General features: G+C 36.6%; 2 protein-coding genes across 2 annotated transcripts; both read right to left on the reverse strand.

Annotated features, from left to right (window-relative positions):
* Positions 1-3282: 3282 nt before the first annotated feature.
* LOC133867030 (uncharacterized) lies at positions 3283-5899 on the reverse strand. The gene is made up of 4 exons (XM_062303703.1): positions 5153-5899; positions 3860-3955; positions 3699-3766; positions 3283-3512 (listed from the first exon to the last, which is right to left on the reverse strand). The coding sequence occupies exons 1-4, from the start codon at positions 5786-5788 to the stop codon at positions 3395-3397; spliced, it is 918 nt and encodes a 305-aa protein (XP_062159687.1). The 5' UTR covers positions 5789-5899; the 3' UTR covers positions 3283-3394.
* A 3150-nt stretch (positions 5900-9049) lies between these two features.
* On the reverse strand, positions 9050-9554 carry LOC133866988 (uncharacterized). Its single transcript, XM_062303658.1, has one exon. The coding sequence runs from the start codon at positions 9452-9454 to the stop codon at positions 9050-9052; it is 405 nt and encodes a 134-aa protein (XP_062159642.1). The 5' UTR covers positions 9455-9554.
* Positions 9555-22883: the final 13329 nt, after the last annotated feature.

Genomic DNA, 22883 nt, shown 5'->3' on the forward strand with positions numbered 1-22883 from the left:
ACTCTGTCACGAGCACCACCAAATTAACACTAGTCTATCTTACAAAACTAAACAGAATTTGTTAAATATCCTAACTATTTAATAGCCTTCCAGTTGGACTGCACTATACTGCTTTTCTTATACCTTGCCATTCTTAAGCTTCAACCTTTAGCTCCAGCTCTTACCCGTGACAAAGTTATCACCTCAGCATCCACAACCAGCCTATCGAACCTAGCTTCCGGGTCTCCATATGGATCCGTCCTGAGCCTCTTCGTGTGACATGTACTCTTAGATCGATCTGAAGTATGCTCTGAGCTCTGAGCTCTACTGCAGAGATTTCACCATCATTGACAGAAACAGCTTTTCTGTCATAAACCATTGCCCATATATTTTCACGTCGAGCACCATGACTGGAACTGCAAAAACTGGCCAAAGAAACCAACCTACATGCAGCTGATGCCTTACAATACATTCACTTCGAACCAACAATGGCCTCTCATCTACCAAGAAAAAAAAAAAAAAAAAACCAGCCATCAACCCATGCATGTAGTTCACATTGTTAATGATCTGACAAGAAATCAATTAATAAACATGTACAGAGATAGGGTTACAAACAGAAGTCTGATAGGTTATTCCCAGCACCATATTGAAGACAACAGTAACTTTTGAAATGCACTTAAGCACTACATTCATCAGGTCAGATGCAAAAGACAGTAAGATACGCAGGTCGACAATTGACCAAACTGATCCTGCATGTATTGATTTAAGACTGATCCAAAGAGCTTCAACAGAGGAACTGATGCACGAGGAACTGATGTAGACCGAGAAGGACTTTGTACCTTATCTCATCTACCAAAAAAAAAAAAGCCATCAACCCACGTATCATTCTCAAACCTTTTGTCAAACACCTCCATATCATCACTGCCCTCTTCATCTGTATCATCACTATCACTTCCACCAGATTTTTTAATGTTGTTCCACTTTCATCACATATATTTTGTTTTACTCTGTTTTTGGAAGTTAAAACAGATGAAGCTTATTAACAGTCTTGGACATTGTTGCCGTCATCTCCTAGCGTATTAGGACCGTCCATCTCATGAGCTTTTGGACTAGAGAAACCAATGGAGATGGGCTGCTTGTTCTGACCAACTATGGGGAGAGGCTCCGTTAGTTGCCTCCCGTCTCAAGGTGGTGAAAACACCACTGGCAGGTAGTGGTCCATTCCATGTATATATATGGGATCGAAGCTTGTAGTAAATTATATTTAAAGTATAATATTGATTAGAGGAATAGCAGGTAGATAGATTACTTGAAATCAATGGGGAGATACACAAAATCATAGGAGGACAAAGGTTGGTCATCGTCGTCGGTTGTCCAGCATCTTCAATGCTATGTACAAAGCCATCCTTCACGTCGACGTCGTTGGGTGGATTCGAGTCCCATGATCAAGTACTCCTGCCATGGATGACCCAAGGGTGTATTCGAATCTCAACGGGTAGAATTGTGCCGGAGATGGTGCATGGTGTTTTATTAATAAACATGCTATTAATACTGTGTCGTCTGGGAGCATTTTATAAGTTTTGTCTTTTATATGTATTTTAACATTTTTTTTAAGGGGCATAACAGGAAGAACGCCCTTAAAAATCACGTGGAAGTCACGTGACTCCACTTCCGTCAAGTTTTAACACCGAATCCTGACGAAATACCCTACATTGAATGGTTTTGATAAATGCATACACTCAATCGAACGTTTTGTTACATTTGTACCCTTAATTGAAAAAGCGTGATAATTTGATACCCTTTTGTGAAGTTTCCAAAAAAAAAAAAAATCATTAAATGTAAAAATTTTATTTCCAACATACACAACCCGGATTGGGTAGATCCATCTTCTTCATTTTAGATCCAGTGAACACAGATGTGCACAAACCCTAAGTAAAAGAGAATTAAAGTTTTTGCACAAACCCTAAGCTTTTAGTCAACAAACCCTCTATGCACAAATCCTAACCAAGAGAGAGATATGATACCTTCCAAAGGTTGAAGAAGCAGAGTGAAACACTTTGGGTTTCTTTAACCATGTGAGTTATGTTGGCTTTGCAGGAAGAATTAGAGAGAGAGAGAGAGAGGCCCCACTTTCGTCGACTCTAGAGTTCTCTACCGCCGGCTATGGAGGAAGAATCAACGAGAGAGAGAGAGAGAGAGAGAGAGAGAGAGAGAGAGATGTTCAAAATTTGAAGGAAAATGATGGGAGGAAGAGTGGTAGATAGTGATAAATGCAAATTTCATTCATTTGGTTTTTTTTTTTAAAAAAAGGTAAAGTGGACAATGCCATGTCAGAGGAGAAGAATTGTAAAATGGACGGGACATACATAGTAGCAATTCTCATTATGGTACCGATGCTGGGGGAATTTATTAAACTTTGTCAAAAATTCAATGAGGATCATTGCTAACTTCCCTTTAACTTACTTCTTCTTCTTTTTATTTTATTTTATTTTATTTGTGCTTTCTCACCCTTAAGTGAGCATGAGGGAAAAATTATTCTTAGGAAAAAAAAAATACCCAAATTTGAAAATCAACCAAGAGGCTAGAAAAAAATAGATAAATACATTTTAGTCCATATGGTTTGAGATTTTGACAATGAATAATGATAGATACTACATCCATATTTTATCTTTATTCCACTTGACTGATGTAGCAATGTCTCAGACAAGTGAGATGGTGGTGTAGTATGAACGTAGCATTACTCGTAGCTCCCTAGATTTTAAAAAAGAGTAATACTATATACCTCACCAATACTATTCCACTATGTTGACGTGGCATTAACAATTTACCATTGATTTTTTTTTTTTTTAAAAAAAAAAATGACTAATTCAATGGTGGATTGAGAATATCAAATTAGTATAGTGGGTTATTGGTGTTATATATAACATTACTCGTTAAAAAAGTGATTAATCACTTCCTAGGCCGGCCAGGGTAAGCAAAAAAATAAAAATAAAAAAATAAAATTGGTCCCTACCGTTAAAAAAGTTGATAAAATCCGTCATTAATTTGTTATGTCAGCACTAATCATAGTATGACAAGTATCATTTAGAATAAAAAAAATTAATTTTATCTCAAAAAGAAATGCCAAATCATCACTAGTGTCGAGACAAAATTGGCATGTAGCACATAAAGAAAAGGAAGAGGAGCAAACTTAATTATGGGAACCAATTAATCAAATTAAGACAGAGATCTAAGACTTGAAAAAGAACAGAAAAAAAAAAAGACAGAGATCTATCTATGCATGCAGATCGAGAATATTGCACGAAGCACACGCCGTACCCATCTTTGTTTCATATAATATATATATATATATATATATATAATCAAAATTAAGAATCTTAGCTACGTACGTTAAATAGAGAAGATAACACATTAATCAAAGGGGCCCACATAAGAAATTTTTGACAATGTTGTTGAACTGTCCTGGGCATTCAATCTGGGGAACGTGTGCCGTGTTCTTTATCACTTCTAATCTTGCCTTCTCCCCAAGAAGCCTGCAACATATATGCACCCATGCAATTAACTCTCAGCCTCTCTCTCATATATATATATATATATATATATATATATATATATATATATATATATATATATATTGGTCGGAGAAGAATCTCCAAAACATTTTAGGAAAAGTTTCGATTGAATTTATGAGAGGGGATTGAAAGGGATCGAGCACATACTCCTTGAGTTCAGTAGCCATCTCTAATGGAAATATCTGGTCATGATCTCCCCATACTATCAAGACCTCCTACACATGCAAATGATAAGAGTTATTGTACAAATTACGTGTGTTCTTTTGTACATGTTCATAAATTAAAAAGGCATGCACTTAATTAATTACCTGCTTAAGAGGAGAAATGTTTGCAGTGTCATCTCTCCCAAGGGTTAGTCCCTTCAAAAGTTCAATCTTTTCCTTCCTGTTTTGCGAGTACAATTTCTGCATCCGTGTCGAGTATTCATCTGTCGTTATCTTTCTCAAATAACTTTACATCCATTTTATATTAGCTGACGTGATATATTTGAAGTCGTTTTTCATGTCAGTCGTTTACACCAAAAAAAAAAAAAGAAAAAAAGAAAATGCATTTAAAATACATTACCTTAGCTAATGTAAAATAAGTATGTGATTACTTATGATAAACGAAAGAAATGCCTCTCGGGCAAGTAATTACATATGTGATGTAACGTGTGTATATATATATAATAGCAAATTAGCAATCCAACTAAACTTAACCGTCGACCAATACCTGCCCACTGGGAACAATTAGGGTTCACTCAAAGTGATGCATGGGTCAAACCAAAACGCACCCAAAACAAAAGAAAAAGAAAAAAAGAAATCTTGATCCACACGCCTCAAATATGTAGGCTATCTGCCTATCTTCATTTATCAAAGATTTTTTTTTTTTTTTTGTTAGATATGGAGGCTCCCGTCAGCTTTTTTGTCCAAATTATTGACGGGGCTTTTTTCACTACAGCCAATTATTGCCAAGTTACTTGTGAGTTGTAACCACACATATATATACCGTGTAAAATTACAATTATATACCTCAACAATAAAACAAAAAAAAATTAAAAATTAAAAAGAAAAAAAAAAACTGAGGCAGTGGCAGGAGGCCCCTCGTCCATAGGTGGTGGCAGGAGGCCCCTCGTCCAAAGGAGAGCGTGCCTCCACCTTTGCTATGAATGGGTGGAGGCAATCTCCATCCCCTCATAGTGGAGACAGCTGGTGGCCGGACATTGGCTTTCACCCCAAGGTTTTTTTTTTTTTTTTTTTCTTTATAATTTTATTATTTTTCAAGATATAATTGTAATTTCACAAGATATAATTTTCAAAATTAATATCTAAGAGCTAATTTTTAAAGGGTTAAAAACTTAGGGACTAATTTTTCATTTTCTTAAAAAAGAAAACAACGAATAGATCGACCAGGTGGTCAGTTTAGATGGGTTTGAATTAATTGTCGATTGTCGGTAGATATTGTTTGTTTATTCCATTTGTAGCTGCATTTATCATTTGATGACAACTTGAATCATTTTAAACCAAAAATATATAATCATTTGAACCTTCAATTATATCAAAAAAAAAAAAAAAAGAAAGAAAGAAAGAAAAGGAAAAAGAAAAGAACAGAGAAAAGATTACCTGCACCAAGTCGTTGAGGAAAAAATCCGGGAACATGTTGAAACGCATGGACACGGACAAACCCATTAACGTCCGTAACTGAGCCGCCGTGACCGGCAACATAAGCTCCTCAATCTTCTCCAACTTGGCCCTCTTCAGCAACGCCTCGTTGTCTCTTAGTCTCATGTTAACCCCAGAGCTTCCGATCACCACCTTTTCAACTCTCTCCGGCCACATCCTCGCCATGTGATACGCCACCAGGCCGCCGTAGCTGGTTCCCATCACGTAAAATCTATTCACTCCCAAGATCTCGAGCAGTTTTCCGACGGAAACCGCCTGGAAGGTCTCGGCTCTCTCCGACGACTTGGTGGTGGAGCCGCCGAAGAAGACAAGGTCAGGGACGTAGACGTTGAAGTGAGGGGAGAAGAACTGGACCTGCTGACGCCACTGCCAGAGCGCCATGGGGCCGAAGCCGTGGATTAAAACAAGCGAGGGTTTTTGGGTGGTTTGGGTGGGTTTGGGAATGGGACCCCAGAAATGGATGGTGGTTTCGCTGTCCACGTCGATGGTCTGTGATGAGAGGCCGGAGGCGGTGAAAGCGCGGCGGAGGTAGCTGCCGTATAAGGAGACTAGGCTGAGAAAGTGTGGAAGTTCCATTGTCGTGAAATTGGTGGAGATGGAAGGTTTGAGACTGAGAGCCTAGCTTCCTCTGTTCTATAAATGCAATTTTAGGAACAAAGGTTGTCTCTTTCCATACAAAGAAGATCGAACTTATTGGGTGAGTTAACGCTATTGGCTAACTCGACTGCCACCACATATTTAGTGTTTGTGGTTTAAAAATTTTATTTTATTTTGTTATTTTAGTTTTATTTTGCTTTTTATATTTGAATTTTGAAAAAAAAGAATGACTTGATATTTCTTTCTATTTTTTGGTCTAAATTATAACGGATTGCTCAATATAAAAAAAATATCTTTAAAAAATTATTAAAATTATTAAAACTTAAAAAAAATATATATATATATTAAAAACTTTAATTTTCTTTTCTTTTTTCTTTTAGGTAAAATGTGGTGTTATGGCCTTTAAAAAAAAAAAAAAAAAATTTATTGGAGGGCTTTGGCCTTTGAGGGTAACACTCCAAAGGACCAAAACCCACTTTAACCGATCCCCTTGCCCCTAAACACCCCTATTTTGCCCAAAGGGCCACCCTTTTCTTTCTTTTTTTATAATGTGCCACATGTCAACTTTCATTGGTTGACACGTGGCAATCCGTTCAAATTTGGATAAAAAAATAGATGGAGGTATCAAGTCAGTATTTTTTCAAAATCCAGGTATCATCTGTGAAGCGAAATGAAATTGAGGTACAAAAAAAATAAAGTTTTTTAAACCACATGTACCGAATATGTCTTTAACCCTTATAATTATTCATTTGAATTTGAGCAAATTTAGATAAGGGATTGTGAGAGATCTTTTATGAGACCCATATAATTTATGCTAATTTCACACACATTTATTGCACACACTAATTTCACATTTACTGATATGACATATTTTAAGTGATTTTTCATATCGGTCACTTAAATAAAATAAAAAAAAATCACATAAAACATGTCACATCAAATCGGTGTGAAATAAATCTAATAAATAAGTGTGAAAAAGTAGCATTATTAACAACAATAACAATAATAATAATAATAATGCTATATACTACATTTTTATTCCACAATAGAGACATGGGAATTCCAACAATAATTTTTAATAAAAATTGATCAAATAATTAATTGAAACTATGAAATTATCTGTTGATACAGTTTCCGGTATGGTGACGTGTCGCCTGGTAATTCGCTACTGGATCCTGATTAACTACTCCAATCCTGCAAAAATAACAAACAACTCGTCGGGAGTGCCGACTACGCCCACTCCGATGCCTAAGTCAGTTCAAATCAATTTTCTGATGAATATCTCAATCTCAAGAACTCAGAGAATGCGTGCTCTCATACCTGGTGCAGTGGTCTTTATTTATAGGCTGGGCTCGTGGTCTCACCAGACTTGCTACCTTACTAGAATTCGACGCCTAGTTGGATTAGGAGTTTGAATCCTAACTTAGTTGAATCTTATCTTCAGAGAATTTAAATGAGATTGTAGAATCCGCAGTTTGATTGCGCTTGTATCTCTTTAAATTTGATTTCAGATAAATAACTACCTTATCTCATTAATCATGGAATTGCGGTTTTTTTCCCTGATCTTATGGAATTTTATCCTTATCGTATTCTGAGACATCCGCAGCAAACTTTCAACCAAACTCCGAGGTGATGATATCCGAGATATGTTCGCTCCGCCTTGGAGATATTGGGATATCGCCGCACCATAACAGGGTTGTGAAAGGCCGAGACGTTAATATACCGACTTGATGTCACCTCCGAGGCGATGTTACTCCGAGACCCAAATACCCGAGATATGTTCGCTCCATTCAGACTAGGAGATATCGGGATGTTCTACATACCGTAACCTGGAGTGTTAAGACCGAGACGTCGTTATGCCTCCGAGATGTATTTGCACCGAGACGTCGTTATACCTCTGAGATATATTTATACCTAGGCAATCTTTTCTTTGCTGGCCGAAATAAATGTCCGAGGCATAACTCCGAGATGTTTCTGAATCCACGTGTCTCTAGGGTTAATTTTATCCCTAACATTATCCTTATGAAATAATTATAATTTCTAGCATTACTATTAAAAGAAAAAAAAAAAAAAATTGGATAGTACTTCACTCAAAAAGTAGCTCAAATATATAATATATTGTTAAAAGTTATTTCCTTTCACATCATCTCTGTCACGTGATTAACCATAATTGGTACTCATTCTAAGAAGAATGGTGTGAGAAATAGCCTTTATAATGTGAAAATAGTTATAATTTGCTTCATATTTTGTTTTAAAATAGTTACCGCCGACCGGACACGCCTACTTGTCTCTAAGATGATTCTTGTATCCTAAAATTTTGGTTGCATAGGGTTTGACATTTCCGTATAATTGATTCATAATGTAATTCAATAAAGTGGGATGGAGATCACGCATGCCTCATAAAGCGGAGGTCACTAGTTCAAATTTTCCATTACCCTTTTGTGTAGACATGTAAAAAAAAAAAACATAAATAAAGTGGGATGAGTTTTTTCTTTTATCTAGAACTATTGTAAATATGTTCTTTTGTAAAAAGAAGTGAGATTAGAGATTTTTATTTACCGCTTCATCACAGTCGTCGTTAGTGCATTTTTTGTTCAGTAATAGCATCACATATTGCCACCATGATAGGCCGACCTCTTCTCAACCTTTTGATTAAGGAATTATGAGACCGAATCTGTCTTGGGTATTTGTCGATTCCACTTAGGGTTGGTAAAATGGGTTACTGTGTCGGGTTCGGATCGGCCCGGTTGACCGAACAACCTGTTTTAGCCAACTCGAATTCGACACAATTATCTAAATGCGTTAAGACATAAAATCCGAACACGACACGTTTATAAAGGTTATAAACGGGTCAACCTCTTTATGATTCGAAACTGTTTTGCTTAAACCCAAACCATATAACTTTGTGTCGGATTTGCGGATCGTGTCAAAAATTACCAACCTTAATTTCACCCGCACCATTTGTAGTTATTTTTCTATTAATGAAAAATGGCTAAAATAAAAAATAAAAAGGTAGATCTAAATAGATGAGGTGTAGTGTTAGTATGAGGTGGAGTGTTAGTACGGAGAAATGGTGAAGTGTGTGGTCAGACCGATACAAGAAAAGGTGGACCAGTGTGTGGCGAATTAAGAGGGCCGTTGGGGTTGGTTCGTTGGTTTAGCTGCGTTGACAATGGTGACCCACCCACCCACCAACCCAACTCCTTCACCAAACCCCCTTTATTTTGATTTTAATAACCATTAGTGATAGGCCACCAGGCCGCCGTAGCTGGTTCCCATCACGTAAAATCTATTCACTCCCAAGATCTCGAGCAGTTTTCCGACGGAAACCGCCTGGAAGGTCTCGGCTCTCTCCGACGACTTGGTGGTGGAGCCGCCGAAGAAGACAAGGTCAGGGACGTAGACGTTGAAGTGAGGGGAGAAGAACTGGACCTGCTGACGCCACTGCCAGAGCGCCATGGGGCCGAAGCCGTGCATAAAAACAAGCGAGGGTTTTTGGGTGGGTTTGGGAATGGGACCCCAGAAATGGATGGTGGTTTCGCTGTCCACGTCAATGGTCTGTGATGAGAGGCCGGAGGCGGTGAAAGCGCGGCGGAGGTAGCTGCCGTATAAGGAGACTAGGCTTAGAAAGTGTGGAAGTTCCATTGTCGTGAAATTGGTGGAGATGGAAGGTTTGAGACCGAGAGCCTAGCTTCCTCTGTTCTATAAATGCAATTTTAGGAACAAAGGTTGTCTCTTTCCATATAAAGAAGATCGAACTTATTGGTTGAGTTAACGCTATCGGCTAACTCGACTGCCATCACATATTTAGTGTTTGTGGTTTAAAAATTTTATTTTATTTTGTTATTTTAGTTTTATTTTGCTTTATATTTGAATTTTGAAAAAAAGAATGACTTGATATTTCTTTCTATTTTTTGGTCTAAATTTTAACGGATTGCTAAATATAAAAAAAAAAATCTTTAAAAAATAATTAAAAAATTAAAATTATTAAAACTTAAAAAAAAAAATATATTAAAAACTTTAATTTTCTTTTCTTTTTTCTTTTAGGTAAAATGTGGTGTTATAACCTTTAAAAAAAAAAAAAAAAAAAAAAATTATTGGAGGGCTTTGGCATTTGAGGGTGGCCGAACCATCCCCATAACACTCCAAATAACCAAAACCCACTTTACCCCATCCCCTTGCCCCTAACCACCCCCATTTTGTTCAAAGGGCCACCCTTTTTTTTTTCTTTTTTTTATAATGTGCCACATGTCAATCCTCATTGGTTGACACGTGGCAGTCCGTTCAAATTTGGATAGAAAAATAGACGGAGGTATCAAGTCAATATTTTTCCAAAACCCAGGTATCATCTGTGAAGCGAAATGAAATTGAGGTACAAAAAAAATAAAGTTTTTTAAACCACATATACCGAATATGTCTTTAACCCTTATAATTATTCATTTGAATTTGAGCGAATTTAGATAAGGGATTGTGAGATATCTTTTATGAGACCCATATAATTTATGTTAATTTCACACACATTTATTGCACACACTAATTTCACATTTACTGATATGACGTATTTTAAGTGATTTTTCATATCGGTCACTTAAATAAATAATAATAAAAAAAAATCACATAAAACACATCACATCAAATCGGTGCGAAATGAATCTAATAAATAAGTGTGAAAAAGTAGCATTATTAACAAAAGGGAAAAGTACACTTTAACCCCTGATGTATCCACCCATTGGTAATTTGACACTTAATGTTTATTTTTTGGTAGATGACCCCCTTAAAGTTGTAGCCGTGTTCCACAATAGACCTTCCGTCCATATGATCTATCAAAAGTGACAGAAAAAGGTCACGTGAGTTGCACATGACATTTTAAAGCCCAAATTTCTTATTTTGCCCCACTCAAAACGGTGTGCAGCGACTCAATATACTCTTGCTACCCTGAGGCCCTCTTCAAGCTGTCTCCACACATTGCCATCAACGAGTGCCAACGACTTACCAACGAAGCTCAAAGCCGGCACCAACATTCGGTCCCAGTTCCCACTAACTGTCTGGCACAGTTCCCAGAAGAGCTTGTCGGCCTCCGGGGACCTGAGTTGGTAGCCGAGCAAGATGACACCGTCGTCGGCCACCAGGGCCTCCATGGTGGACACGAGCGGTGAGGTGTCTTGGGCTTGTTCCTGTCGGTGCTTGTTTATGTTTTGTGCTTGTTTATGTGCGGTGAGGTGTGGAGGAGTTGGCATTGGTGGTGCCGGAGACCGATGACCCATCACTGACGATGGTGCCGAAGACCGATGCCACCAGGGCCGAATGGTAGCATCACCATTATTGCTGTTTGTAGATCCTCCCGCTCTAACTCTACGCTGCACTGTTTCATTTAATAGCTAACTTTGACTCTTTAACTTAGTAAGTAGAATCCCAGAACCGATAGCACTGCCGCGGCACCACGAGAGCACTTGCACAAGGGAGAACAGAGGAAACTAATAACACGTACACAATGCCCATGCATGCATGCACCTGCTTCTTCAGTGATCTACAAAGTCAGTCCACAAGCAAGAAAGTTGAAAATGGAACTAGCTGGCTGCTGCTTGAAAGCGGGAAGGAGGAGCAGCAGCTTCTTTGTTGCAGCGATTGCTCGGTTGCATCTTTAACTCAAAAAGTCTACGGTTTTGGGTCTAATTAAGTCACCGAAGTGTATTGATTCTCCTGAAGGTAGGATTTTCAATAAGGGGAAGCCCATTTCTCTTGCTTCTTTTTACGTCTCAAAATTATAATAAGCGGTTCTTGTCGGAGACACAGTCAGTACTTGAGAGCAGCAAAGGGGGAGATGGTGGTGGTACTCGAGCCCAAACACGCCGACGTGGCGCGACAAGTTTTTGCCCCTCTTTCATTATAACCTGCCAATCTTAAAGCATTCAGAGAGATCAATTACAGGGAACAACCAAAACCAGCGTTAAATCTACAGTGGTGCACGTTATAGACAGGGAGAGAGAGAGAGAGAGAGAGAGAGAGAACACGAAGAAGACACGAAGCAAATGGACCTTTGTTTCGGTTATGACTACGTAGTCTACGTTGTGACTTCATGCTTTTCTATACCAGCTTCAGAAAAGGGAGAAAGAACACAAAGAAAACGTGAAGCAATGGGCCTCTGTTTCGGTTGGGTAGAACAGGGTTGAACATAGGATTATTAATGGGTAAAGAAAAACAACACTACTGGGCTTGATTTGAATGACATTAGCTAAGAAAGAAAATGTTGTGGAAGCTGTTCAAGGAATAGTGAAATTCGCAAAGGAATTTTTGGATCTTATTGATGCTGCAGATGCTACTGCACAAGGTGATTGCTCGTGAAGCTCTTAAGAGGTTTGCTCCTGCAGGCTTTGTAAAAGGAGCTTTACAGGGTCATGAGTTAAGAGGACTAGCTTTGTGTCTTGCTAATCATGGAGAATTGACACGGCTGAGTGTATGCAGTCCTGTTCACTTGTGCTTCTCTTGCATATTTTGTCGTTGAGCTTTATTTTACAGGGTGATGCATGCTAAAGTATTTTAACACCTTGCAGAGAAAGCAGTTAAATCAGGCATGATATTGCCATTAATGGAGCTTTTGAGAATCTCAGCACGTCGAACCCGTCTTCTTACTGCCACGGGAATCGATGCTCCGGCACCAGCTGGTAGTTCACCCAACGCCACCACCATTAGGGGGGTCTGGTACTGCGAAAATTTTGTCTGGTGGGGACGTTAGGCGTTGTCCGGTAGTGAGTGACAATTTGTCTGAAACTCACCGTTTTGTATAGGGACAATTTTGGAAAGTTTGGCTTTAAAATGTCAAGTGCGTTGCACGTGACCTCTTGTCCGTCTTTTTAGACGGACTAAGTGGACGGAAGGTCTATTGTGGAACACAGTTACAACTTTAGGAGGGTCATTTACCAAAAATTAAACATTGGATGTCAAATTGCCGATGGATGAATACAACAGGAGGGTAAAATGTATTTTCTCCTTAATAAAAATAAAAATAATAATATTATATACTACATTTTTATTTCACAATAAAAACATGATAGTTCCAACAATAATTTTTAATAAAATATGATCAAATAATTAATTGAAACTATCAAATTATCCTTATGAAATAATTATAATTTCTAGAATTACTATTAAAAGAAAAAAAAAAATCGTGGATAGTGGCTCAAATATATAATATATTGTTAAAAGTTATTTCCTTTCGCATCATCTCTGTCACGTGACCATCCATAATTGGTACTCATTCTAAGAAGAATGGTGTGAGAAATAGCCTTTATAATGTGAAAATAGTTATAATTTGCTTCATATTTTGTTTTAAAATAGTTACCACCTACCGGACACGCCTACTTGTCTCTAAGATGATTCTCGTATCCCAGAATTTTGGTTGCATTGGGTTTGGCATTTACATATAATTGAATAATAATGTAATTCAATAAAGTGGGATGGGGATCACGCCTGCCTCATAAAGCGGAGGTCACTAGTTCGAATCTTTCATTCCCCTTTTGTGTAGACATGTCAAAAAAAAGAAAACATAAATAAAGTGGGATGGATTTTTTCTTTTATCTAGAACTATTGTAAATATGTTCTTTTGTAAAAAGAAGTGAGATTGGAGATTTTTATTGACCGCTTCATCACAGTCATCGTTAGTGCATTTTTTGTTCAGCAGCATCACTTATTGCCACCATGATAGGTCGACCTCTTCTCAACCTTTTGATTAAGGAATTATGAGACCGAATCTGTTTTGGGTATTTGTCGGTTCTACTTAGGGTTGGTAAAATGGATTACTGTGTCGGGTTCGGATCGGCCCAGTTGATCGGACAACCTGTTTAGGCCAACCTGAATTCGACACGATTATCTAAATGCGTTAAGATACAAAATTCGAACACGACACGTTTATAAAGGTTATAAACATGTCAACCTCTTTATGACCCGAAATCGTTTTGCCTAAACCCAAATCATATAACTTTATGTCGGATTTGCGGGTCGTATAAAAAATTACCAACCTTAATTTCACCTGCACCATTTGTAGTTATTTTTCTGTTTAATGAAAAATGGCTAAAATAAAAAATAAAAAGGTAGATCTAAATAGATGAGGTGGAGTGTTGGTATGGAGAAAGGGTGAAGTGTGTGGTCAGACTGATACAAGAAAATGTGGACTAGTGTGTGGCGAATTAAGAGGGCCATTGGGGTTGGTTGGTTGGTTTAGTCGCGTTGACGATGGTGACCCACCGACCGACCCAACTCCTTCACCAAACCCCCTTTATTTCGATTTTAATAACCATTAGTGATGCTTTTTAATTGCACACATCATCTTGACATGATCAGCCACTACATTACTAATTTATTTTTTTTAAAAAAGAAAAAAAGAAAAGAAGAAGAAGAAGCCAATAACAAAATTAATTAAACAACAAAGGAAGAGATCTTACAACATTCGAGAATACCCTACATGCCAAAAGAAAATCAGGAGAAAACAAAAGACTAAAGCATATTTAAGGGGAGAAATGCTATATACTGGAGAAATATGTACGTTTCATATTCATATTCATAAAAAAAAAAAAAAAAAAAAAAAAAAGGTACGTTTCATCCGAGTAATGCTATGTATCACTTTATTATTCTCTTATTACTTCAAAGTTTACATGACGTGGTCCTCCCATATATTCGGTAGACAAAAATTTATTTTTTGGTTAAGAGAACCACGCTATATAAGCTTTGGTGTAATGGGAGATAATGGTAACGGAACAATGTAATTACTCTCCATCATCTACCAATGCTAACGTTACGAGGTCCTCTCACAATATTTGGTAGATGAAAGAATGCATTTTTTAGTTGAAGAAATCAAACCGCGTTAATTTTGGGTGGATAAAAGATAAATATTTGTCCAATATATAGCATTATTTCTGAGTGATTCAGAAAAACAATGAGTAGAGTAGGGGAGTAAACCATATTAAGTGAGATTGTGGGCTGCAGAATTTTCTGATCCATGAACCTTGTTAACAAAGCATAACTTGAAGGGGTTGAAACCTTTGAGGATATGAGGATATCAATACTGATTGGCTCCAATTTCAATAAATGATTTTTTTTTTTTCCGGATGACTTCTATCTTTTATATAAATAAACTTGTCTTAAAAAAAAAAAAAATGAAGAAGAAGAAGAGAGAAACGAACAGAACAAAGAAAAATAACAGATATTTTAAATTGCTTTAGATTCAACTAATTCCACTATTTGCTTTAGCTTCTAATTGATGGAATCATAGCATGTTCCCATGCTTGACGACCAAGAGTGATATATATGGCTTTCAGGCTTTGGAGAAAGTTGGAACTGTTATATTCATATTGTAAAATAATTATAAAATAATTATATAATTTATAGCATTACTCCTAACAATACATATTACTGTGCATAATTTACTATTAAATTCAAAATAGTTTGAGATGACATCTAGAAGATATTTCCTTGTTAGGATTTAAAAAATATGTCTCAAGCTTTAATAACAACCCTCATGAAATGAATGAAAGAGACTACATAGCATTAATAACAACCCTCATGAAATGAATGAAAGAGACTACATAGCATTAAATTTCATGAGAAGCAACCATGCATCCACACCGAATGAAACACCATTAAATTGCTCCAATGTGGCAAGCATATAATGTAAGTTGGACCACTTTATGAAAATAACCAATAACGCAAGTGACCACCGAGAAGAGTGGTCTAGTGGCATTCGAGTTTAACAATGGAGTAAGGTCTTAATGTCGAATCCCGAAATGGGAAGCACTTAGTTTATTACCCTATTGGCTTGGGTATCGCTAGTGTCCTCGGTAGGGCTGGACAATAAAGCTATGGCTCTATTGGACTTGAGGGAGCGCATGCGGTTCCCCGCCATCTAGGTCCCTCCGATGCATTTGCCTAGTGGGAGGGGTTTCCATGGTCACGTTCAGATAGAGTAGCCACTCTGGTCGTCCCCCTCTGCCTTTTAGAATTGAAATAAATAAATAAATAATGCAAGTGGATTGGGATGAATGGTCCCAGCTGAAAGCAAGGATTGAAACTTTTCCCTTTCATGTACTTTGCCATGATTATGAGAAAATTAAATCTAAAATAGATTGGCTACTTCAAGGAAGTTAAGGCCTCCAAAATTTTCATACAAGATAAAATATGTTAAAGAAATTGTAAAAGTAGAGGGATGCCTCTTATTAAATAAACCTTTGGATTTTATAGAAAATCCCTTACAAGCTGTAAAAGTAATTAAGGAAAATATCTATAATGTTTTTCCTAAGAAATTAAGTTATTTGAAACGAAAGATACTCCCTAAGTTTTTCCTAAGCGATGACATTATTTGAAATGAAAGATACTATTTTTTTTATTTTTTACCAAATTGAACCAATTGATAACATTCATTCCCCCTTACTAAGAACCTTATATCGATCTATAAACATCTTGATGGCTTCCACCTCAACCATGACATTCACAAGGTAGAAAATAGAAAGCAAATGCAATGAACTCATACTAGAACTCAAATGTGAATCACTTTCCTAAGACTAGGACAAAACAAGTAAAACTATGTAACTTAAAAGCACAGGTAACATTCCTCCATATATATATATATATATTGGCATTGTTCTCAAGGGTATAAATTTATTAATAAAGAATTTGTCGTTGCATATGCGGCCAACCTTTCTGAAAAAGACTAAGGATTGGGTTCTAACCCTAAAACAATCGCCTAAAAGCACAAATTAACACAAGATAAAATTATTGAATCATAAAACACACAAACATCACAACCAAAAAATCAACACAAAGATTTTGGTTACAAAATAGAAACCATTTGAGTACCTTAAAGGTGAAATTACTACGGGGCAGCCAAATTCATGAGACCACTTAACTAAAAAATATTAAAATAAAGACAAAATAAACTTACAACCCTTGTAAAATACTTAGACAATCTGTATGAACAACGAGCTCCCCACTGACAAATCTTCTCTAAGTGCCTCTCCTTATTAACCCACTGATAGACTTCTTTGTGCTTAAAGGATGCGTATGATGTGGTTTGAAAAGGAAATCAAACTCCAAGATAGAGAAAACTATAAGCTTTTTACAAATCCTCTATTGGCACAAGGGTGGATGAAGTAAGATTACCTTTAAAAGGGTTGTTTAGGATTTTCTCAAAGTTCTTGCTTAAACCCATAGATTAGGCATGCTCAACTATTTATAGTGAGGTAAAAACTAAAACAAAAATGCCTTCAGCATTGTGCAGTTCGCGATGTGGCGTCATGACAGTAACTAGGTTTTCATCGCTAACTTTTTTGATATTGGTAGGCAACATCATGAATTCTATTTGATAGCTATATGATATTGTTGAATAGGTGCTCTTGGGTCTCCATAATGGCAGCACTTGTATTTGATGGCTATATGATGTTTGTCAAACAGAAACTTCTGGAACTCCAACATTATGATGTTTTTTCTGATGTCAATTTGACGCTATCAAATAGTAGCTATAACACCCAATGAATTTATTAGGATAACTAAGAATACTTTAGTATAAACTGAGAAGTGCACAGGTAACATTCCTCCATAAGAAAAGTGTATGACATGGTACACTAGTATATGCGGGATAACCGTCATGAGCTTACTATTATGCAGGTTAACCTTATGGTCATAGAGATTTACTTTTATGTTTGACCTTGGATCCAATGATTCTTTGTGATCAGTGCACCATGTACTGATGGGATAACCATTACGGCTTTGCTAGTAGTAGCCTTGGATCCAATAGTTCTTTGTGTTTTGTTGATGACTTGTTCATCTTCTCTGAAGCGAGTATGAATTCAATTAATGTGATCAAAGAAGTCCCATCAATCTAGCATGATCCTAAACCATCTTATAGTAAGTGGGTGTCCTAAATCCGAAATCCTAAGTAAATGATTTTCAAAATCAAAGTTTATTCAAGTAGAAATCATGCTTACTTCGTTAAATTCTTATAAATAAGCTTGGATCTTCAAAGGAGTTGAGCGATTTTGTGGGAGAGTTGGCCGAAATCGTGTTTGGGAGGGAGATTTTGGGAAAAAATGAATTTTGAAATGGGTTTGGGATTTTTAAAACTCACCTCAACTGTCGAACCTTCGACCATCATTATTTTTGTTATTATTTTGGTATTGCAAATCCTTTGAAAAGACAAACTATGTTTTAAGAAACAACCCTAGAAGTCAAGATTGCATAAATAAAAGCAATTAAACTCTTTTTCTCATCTCAGAAATCTTTTCAAAACAAATAAGTGTTTACTACCCCAAAAGTGCAACCCAAATCTATCTATTTGGTGTCCATGAGTGACCTAATTATTATAACTATTCATTATCTAAACGTCAGATTCTTAAAATTACTCGTCATTGCTGGCATCCTCCTCAGCAGAGTCCTCGGACGGATCCTCCTCTTCTTTGATCATTGCTACATAATCCTTCTCAATACTTAGCAGAAGGGCTGCCTTCTGATGATGTATCCCCTATCGAAGTGCTCCGGCCTTTAGCAATTGTATCTCATTTCGTCTAATCTTTGCATACTCATTTGACACATAGGACATGTGGGCTGCAATATGGTGACTAGTAAGCTCTCACCCAATACTCATCAAGCCTATTTCTATCGCAATCAAATATAAGTTGTTACTTAACCTACACCCGATCAATCAAGTCATAAAACCTAAAAAGCCCTTAATCTATCATATACTCTTGTCATTATATATTTAGACCTATTGAATCAATTTCTATTCTCAGATTATCTTATGTGGTCGATAGAGCTGAATGCTTTGATACCATACTATAGCTATCCTAAAATTAAATAATTATATTTACTTAACTTGGAGTGTTACTCGTAGTGTCATCAAATCAATTAACCGGTAATTGACTGAATTCACCACCCAACACTAATTGTGAGGGTATACTATAGTGGAAAGTGGAATCAAGTAATCTTGAAACAACACATTATCATAAATTATCGACTCAGAGCCTCCAAACAAACATTTTTATTACAACAACAGATAACTACTCACTAAACCCACCCGAAAATGCGAGCCATTTACTTGGCATCTTCATCCCATCGAATTTCTCACTCTATCTCGTGGCAATCTGCTATATTGCAAAACACCGATTTGTTTTACAGTAAAAAAGAAATAACTGTGTAAGTCCACAACTTGGTAAATAAATTATTACAGAGCCTGTTTATGCAATAAGCCTTAAGCAACTATACATTATATATACTCAATTTAATAAACGTGGATTTTTTTTCTTCTTAAAAAAATAGTATGTATTATCACTGTTAATATGTCATTTAAAAATTTAGGTTTATTTTGAAGAGGGTAACATATTCTCAATAACAATCACTAACATTTTAATGCACATGCTATATATATATAGTTGTAGTTTCTTTTGTATGGTTTATCCAAGCCCTTATGGTGCGTTTGGTTGCCAAAACAAATCCTAATTCTATTTGCTACAATCTTGGATTTTTTTTTACCCGAGTACAACCCACACTAAACACTCGTTTTGCTTCAAATTTCAAGACGAATTCCAACGCATCCCTTTGCGTCAGACACGTCTTTAAAATGACCAAAAAGAAAAGAAAAGCGTAAGATCTCTTCTTCTTCTTCACCAAATACACTAATTCACAAAGAATTCCAACATATTCATTCAGGTTTGGCCGACCGATCGTCCCTCCCAAAGGAATCACACTGAGTCACTCTCATGTCAATCGGAGCGTCAGCTTTGGCGAAATTTGGAGCAACGATATCTGTGGTGCTCGTAGTCGGATCTGGCACTTGAAGGTCGAAAGAACCACCAGAGATTTGCGGTGTGCAGTCGGTTGGTGGCCGTTCGTCTTAGTGGGTGGTGATCATTTGGAGGCTGTTCGTCATGGTGGGTGGCGTTCGATCGGCTGATGGAGTAGGGGGACACAGATGCCCATTTTTTCCTACATTTTCTCGGCATTGGAATTGGTGTTATAGCTTGTGTTTTAGAATGTATTCTTTGGGTTTTGGCAGAAATGGTGGATGCGATGAAGCTGGGAGTGGAGTTGTGTCATGGGCAATTTCATAAAGGACGATGAGGTTTGCGGGAGAGAGAAGAAATGAAAAGGGAGAGATTGAAGAGAAGTCGAGAAGTTGGAGGAAGATAAGGTGAAGATGGTGTGAATGTCGAATACGTGGCAGCTGAGGAGACTTTCAAAGAAGAATGCTTTCCAGCTGGAGAGCTCTTGGTTGGGCCAAAAAATTAAAAAAATATAATAATAATAATAATAAAAAAGAAGCAAAAAATCAGTCAAGTTTATTGGATGGCAGATTATTTATTTATAATTTATTCATATTTATTTATATTAAACAATTTATTTCAACCATTATTTCACACTAATTTTCATAACTCCTATAATTATACACAACTTTTCATACCTCCAATCATTTTCTATCATGGTTATCCATGAAAAAACAATCTCAAACAACTCTCACCCAAACATAATTTCAAATTCAATTTAAATTCTACTTATCACCTAAATACCTTTTATTTGCCTCGAAATTCGTGAACCAAATAATAATTTAATTCTGATTTCAAAAATCAAACACCCAAATGAACCAATAACCCTTTTTTGGTAGGATTGACGTTGTCCTGAAAGACCTGTAGTACAATACCAGTGTCTCAGATATTGCCGCATATCGTCATTTACTAGCAACCTGACTGAGTTCAACCTCAAGTGGCTCACGCTATTTGCAAAGGTGTAATGCTAACCCCATCGTACATGGTGCGCCAGTCACAAAGAACCATTGAATCTAGGGCCAAACATAAAAGTAGATCTTTTTTACCATAGGGTCAAGCCCGCATAATAGTAAGCCTATGACCATTATACCTCACGTACTGGTGTACTATGTTAAACGATGCAAATATTATTCATTTACTTTAAGAAACTCATGTACAAGCATTTATCCATTTGAAGCAATCTAAACATGTCATAAAATCAATAGGCTCAGAACATATTATTTTGAAAAGTAAAGCATGCTCTGTAACAACCCACCCCTGTTTGCTTTTGACTCTCCTGAACTAGACTTCGCAAGAGGTCACCTATCTTGGTACCACTCTTGCATAAGCACGCTTAACTGCGAAGTTTTAATAGGTTCATGTCCATTATGACTTTAAAACATGTTGTGTCAAGAAATGTGCGAATATACATATAAGCATATCTTAATTCCCATACTCAAGAGATGTGGGACGTCACAATCACCCCTTCTTGAGACCTAATGTTCCCGTTGGTGACCTTCATGGGATCACCACATTCTTGGCATCTTAGCGAGGAATTCACAACATGGCATGCTAAGAATTCACAAAAGTCTTAATAAACAACAAGGTCAGTGTATAATCATTGTAAAAAAGGGACTTGAGGTTTAAATGTTACCTAATGGAGGGTGTAACCACTCCAAATGCCACTTTTCTCTTTAAAGAAACTCTCTCTCTCTCTCTCTCTCTCTCTCTCTCTCTCACACACACACACACACACTAGGTGTAGGGTTTTTGAAGTGCAAGAATGAAGAATGAAGGCTCAGGGTTGTGGTGTGCTATTATAGGCGAGAGGAAGGGATAAGTTTGGTTGAGATGACTCAAAAGTTAAAGTTCTTTTCACACATGATCAAATGTTGAAGGTACACTTCGAACATTCGGGAAAACGACATATCGAACGTTCCAGTGAGATGTCGAACGTTTGTGAAAGAAATGACAGCTTCGATCATTTTAGTGGAACATCAAACGTTCGGGTAGAGTATGAAAGTTTGAATTATTTAGGTTTGAAAATAAATTTTTTTTAAGGTTTTCATTGGGTTTTCTTCTTTTTAAATGCAATTACGAGTCTTGGTTTTTTATAAAATTTGATTAAAGTAGATATTCTTTTTTTATATTTTATTTTATTATTTTGGGTGTTAAAGAAGGTTTTTATTTATAACTTCTCATGTGCGTCCAAAAGAATAAGGTGCCTTAAAAAAACAAAAACAAAAAAAAAAAAACCCTCAAATATACATCGAATGTTCGGAATCCACCTTCGAACATTCATAGTCCAACTTCAATCGTTTGAGATCTAACCACAAGCGTTCACCATCAAGCATTTGAGATGCAACTTCGAACATTCAAGCAGCACATGAATTTCTTAAAATTTCAAAATTCCACCTCTAAACACTTGAAGTTAATCCCACCACTTACTTATACCAATTAGAGGATATTTAATCTGGATTAAATTTCAGGGTATTACATTTGACCTGGGTGACATCACTCAACCTAGTAATACCTGCAACTAGTGACCCCACCCCGTAGGTGGTTGCGCAAGTCACAAATAGCACTTGGATCCAGTATACAAATTATCATGTCATTAACTGGGTCATAGGGTCAAGTATGTATAAACTTGCGTGCAGATGCTATAATAACTACATGTAAAACAACAAAGAGATCATAAAACAAACCATGCTTGTAAGAATATGCACATATACTATTTATCAAAAATAGATATGCTTACAAAATTTATCACTTTAAGGTTTAATGTGCATTTACTTACCTTATGTGTAGAATTTATCCACAAAGTCCTTTTCTAAGCCTTCAGTTTCTTCGTTTGCATTTTAAACCTAAAGTTAGTTAGTTTCCTCAAATCACAAATCCTTAATTTAGATTCTAAACTTAAGACTTTTTTCATTTTGTCGCATGTACCGTTCGAACGCTAGTCCTTGTCTGAACAATGTTCGTATATGCCTCGCTAGAACTATTGCGACTATTGTTCCAACGATGCATTGATCATAATTTGTACACTCGGATCCAGTGTACAAATTATCATGTCATTAACTAGGTCATAGGGTCAAGCCTGTATAAACTGGTGTGCAGATGTTACGAAAAATATATTTTCAATATTCTCCATACAACAATTCGCTTGTGGCTGTGTCATACAAATTATATATCTTTATTTCATTTTTATATATTTAATCCATGTAGTTGGATGTCATAAAAGTTGATACATTTCATTATGAAACTTTAGGGGCTCACAACATAGAGATCATAAA

This window comes from Alnus glutinosa, chromosome 4, assembly GCF_958979055.1.
Source record: "Alnus glutinosa chromosome 4, dhAlnGlut1.1, whole genome shotgun sequence".
Classification (NCBI taxonomy): domain Eukaryota; kingdom Viridiplantae; phylum Streptophyta; class Magnoliopsida; order Fagales; family Betulaceae; genus Alnus; species Alnus glutinosa.

Coding starts and splice junctions, on each gene's coding strand:
- LOC133867030 (XM_062303703.1), bottom strand. CDS start 5,788: ATGGAACTTCCACACTTTCTCAGCCTAGTCTCCTTATACGGCAGCTAC. Junction 3,956..5,152: donor TCCTCAACGACTTGGTGCAG/GTAATCTTTTCT, acceptor ACACGGATGCAG/AAATTGTACTCGCAAAACAG. Junction 3,767..3,859: donor ACATTTCTCCTCTTAAGCAG/GTAATTAATTAA, acceptor TTGCATGTGTAG/GAGGTCTTGATAGTATGGGG.
- LOC133866988 (XM_062303658.1), bottom strand. CDS start 9,454: ATGGAACTTCCACACTTTCTAAGCCTAGTCTCCTTATACGGCAGCTAC.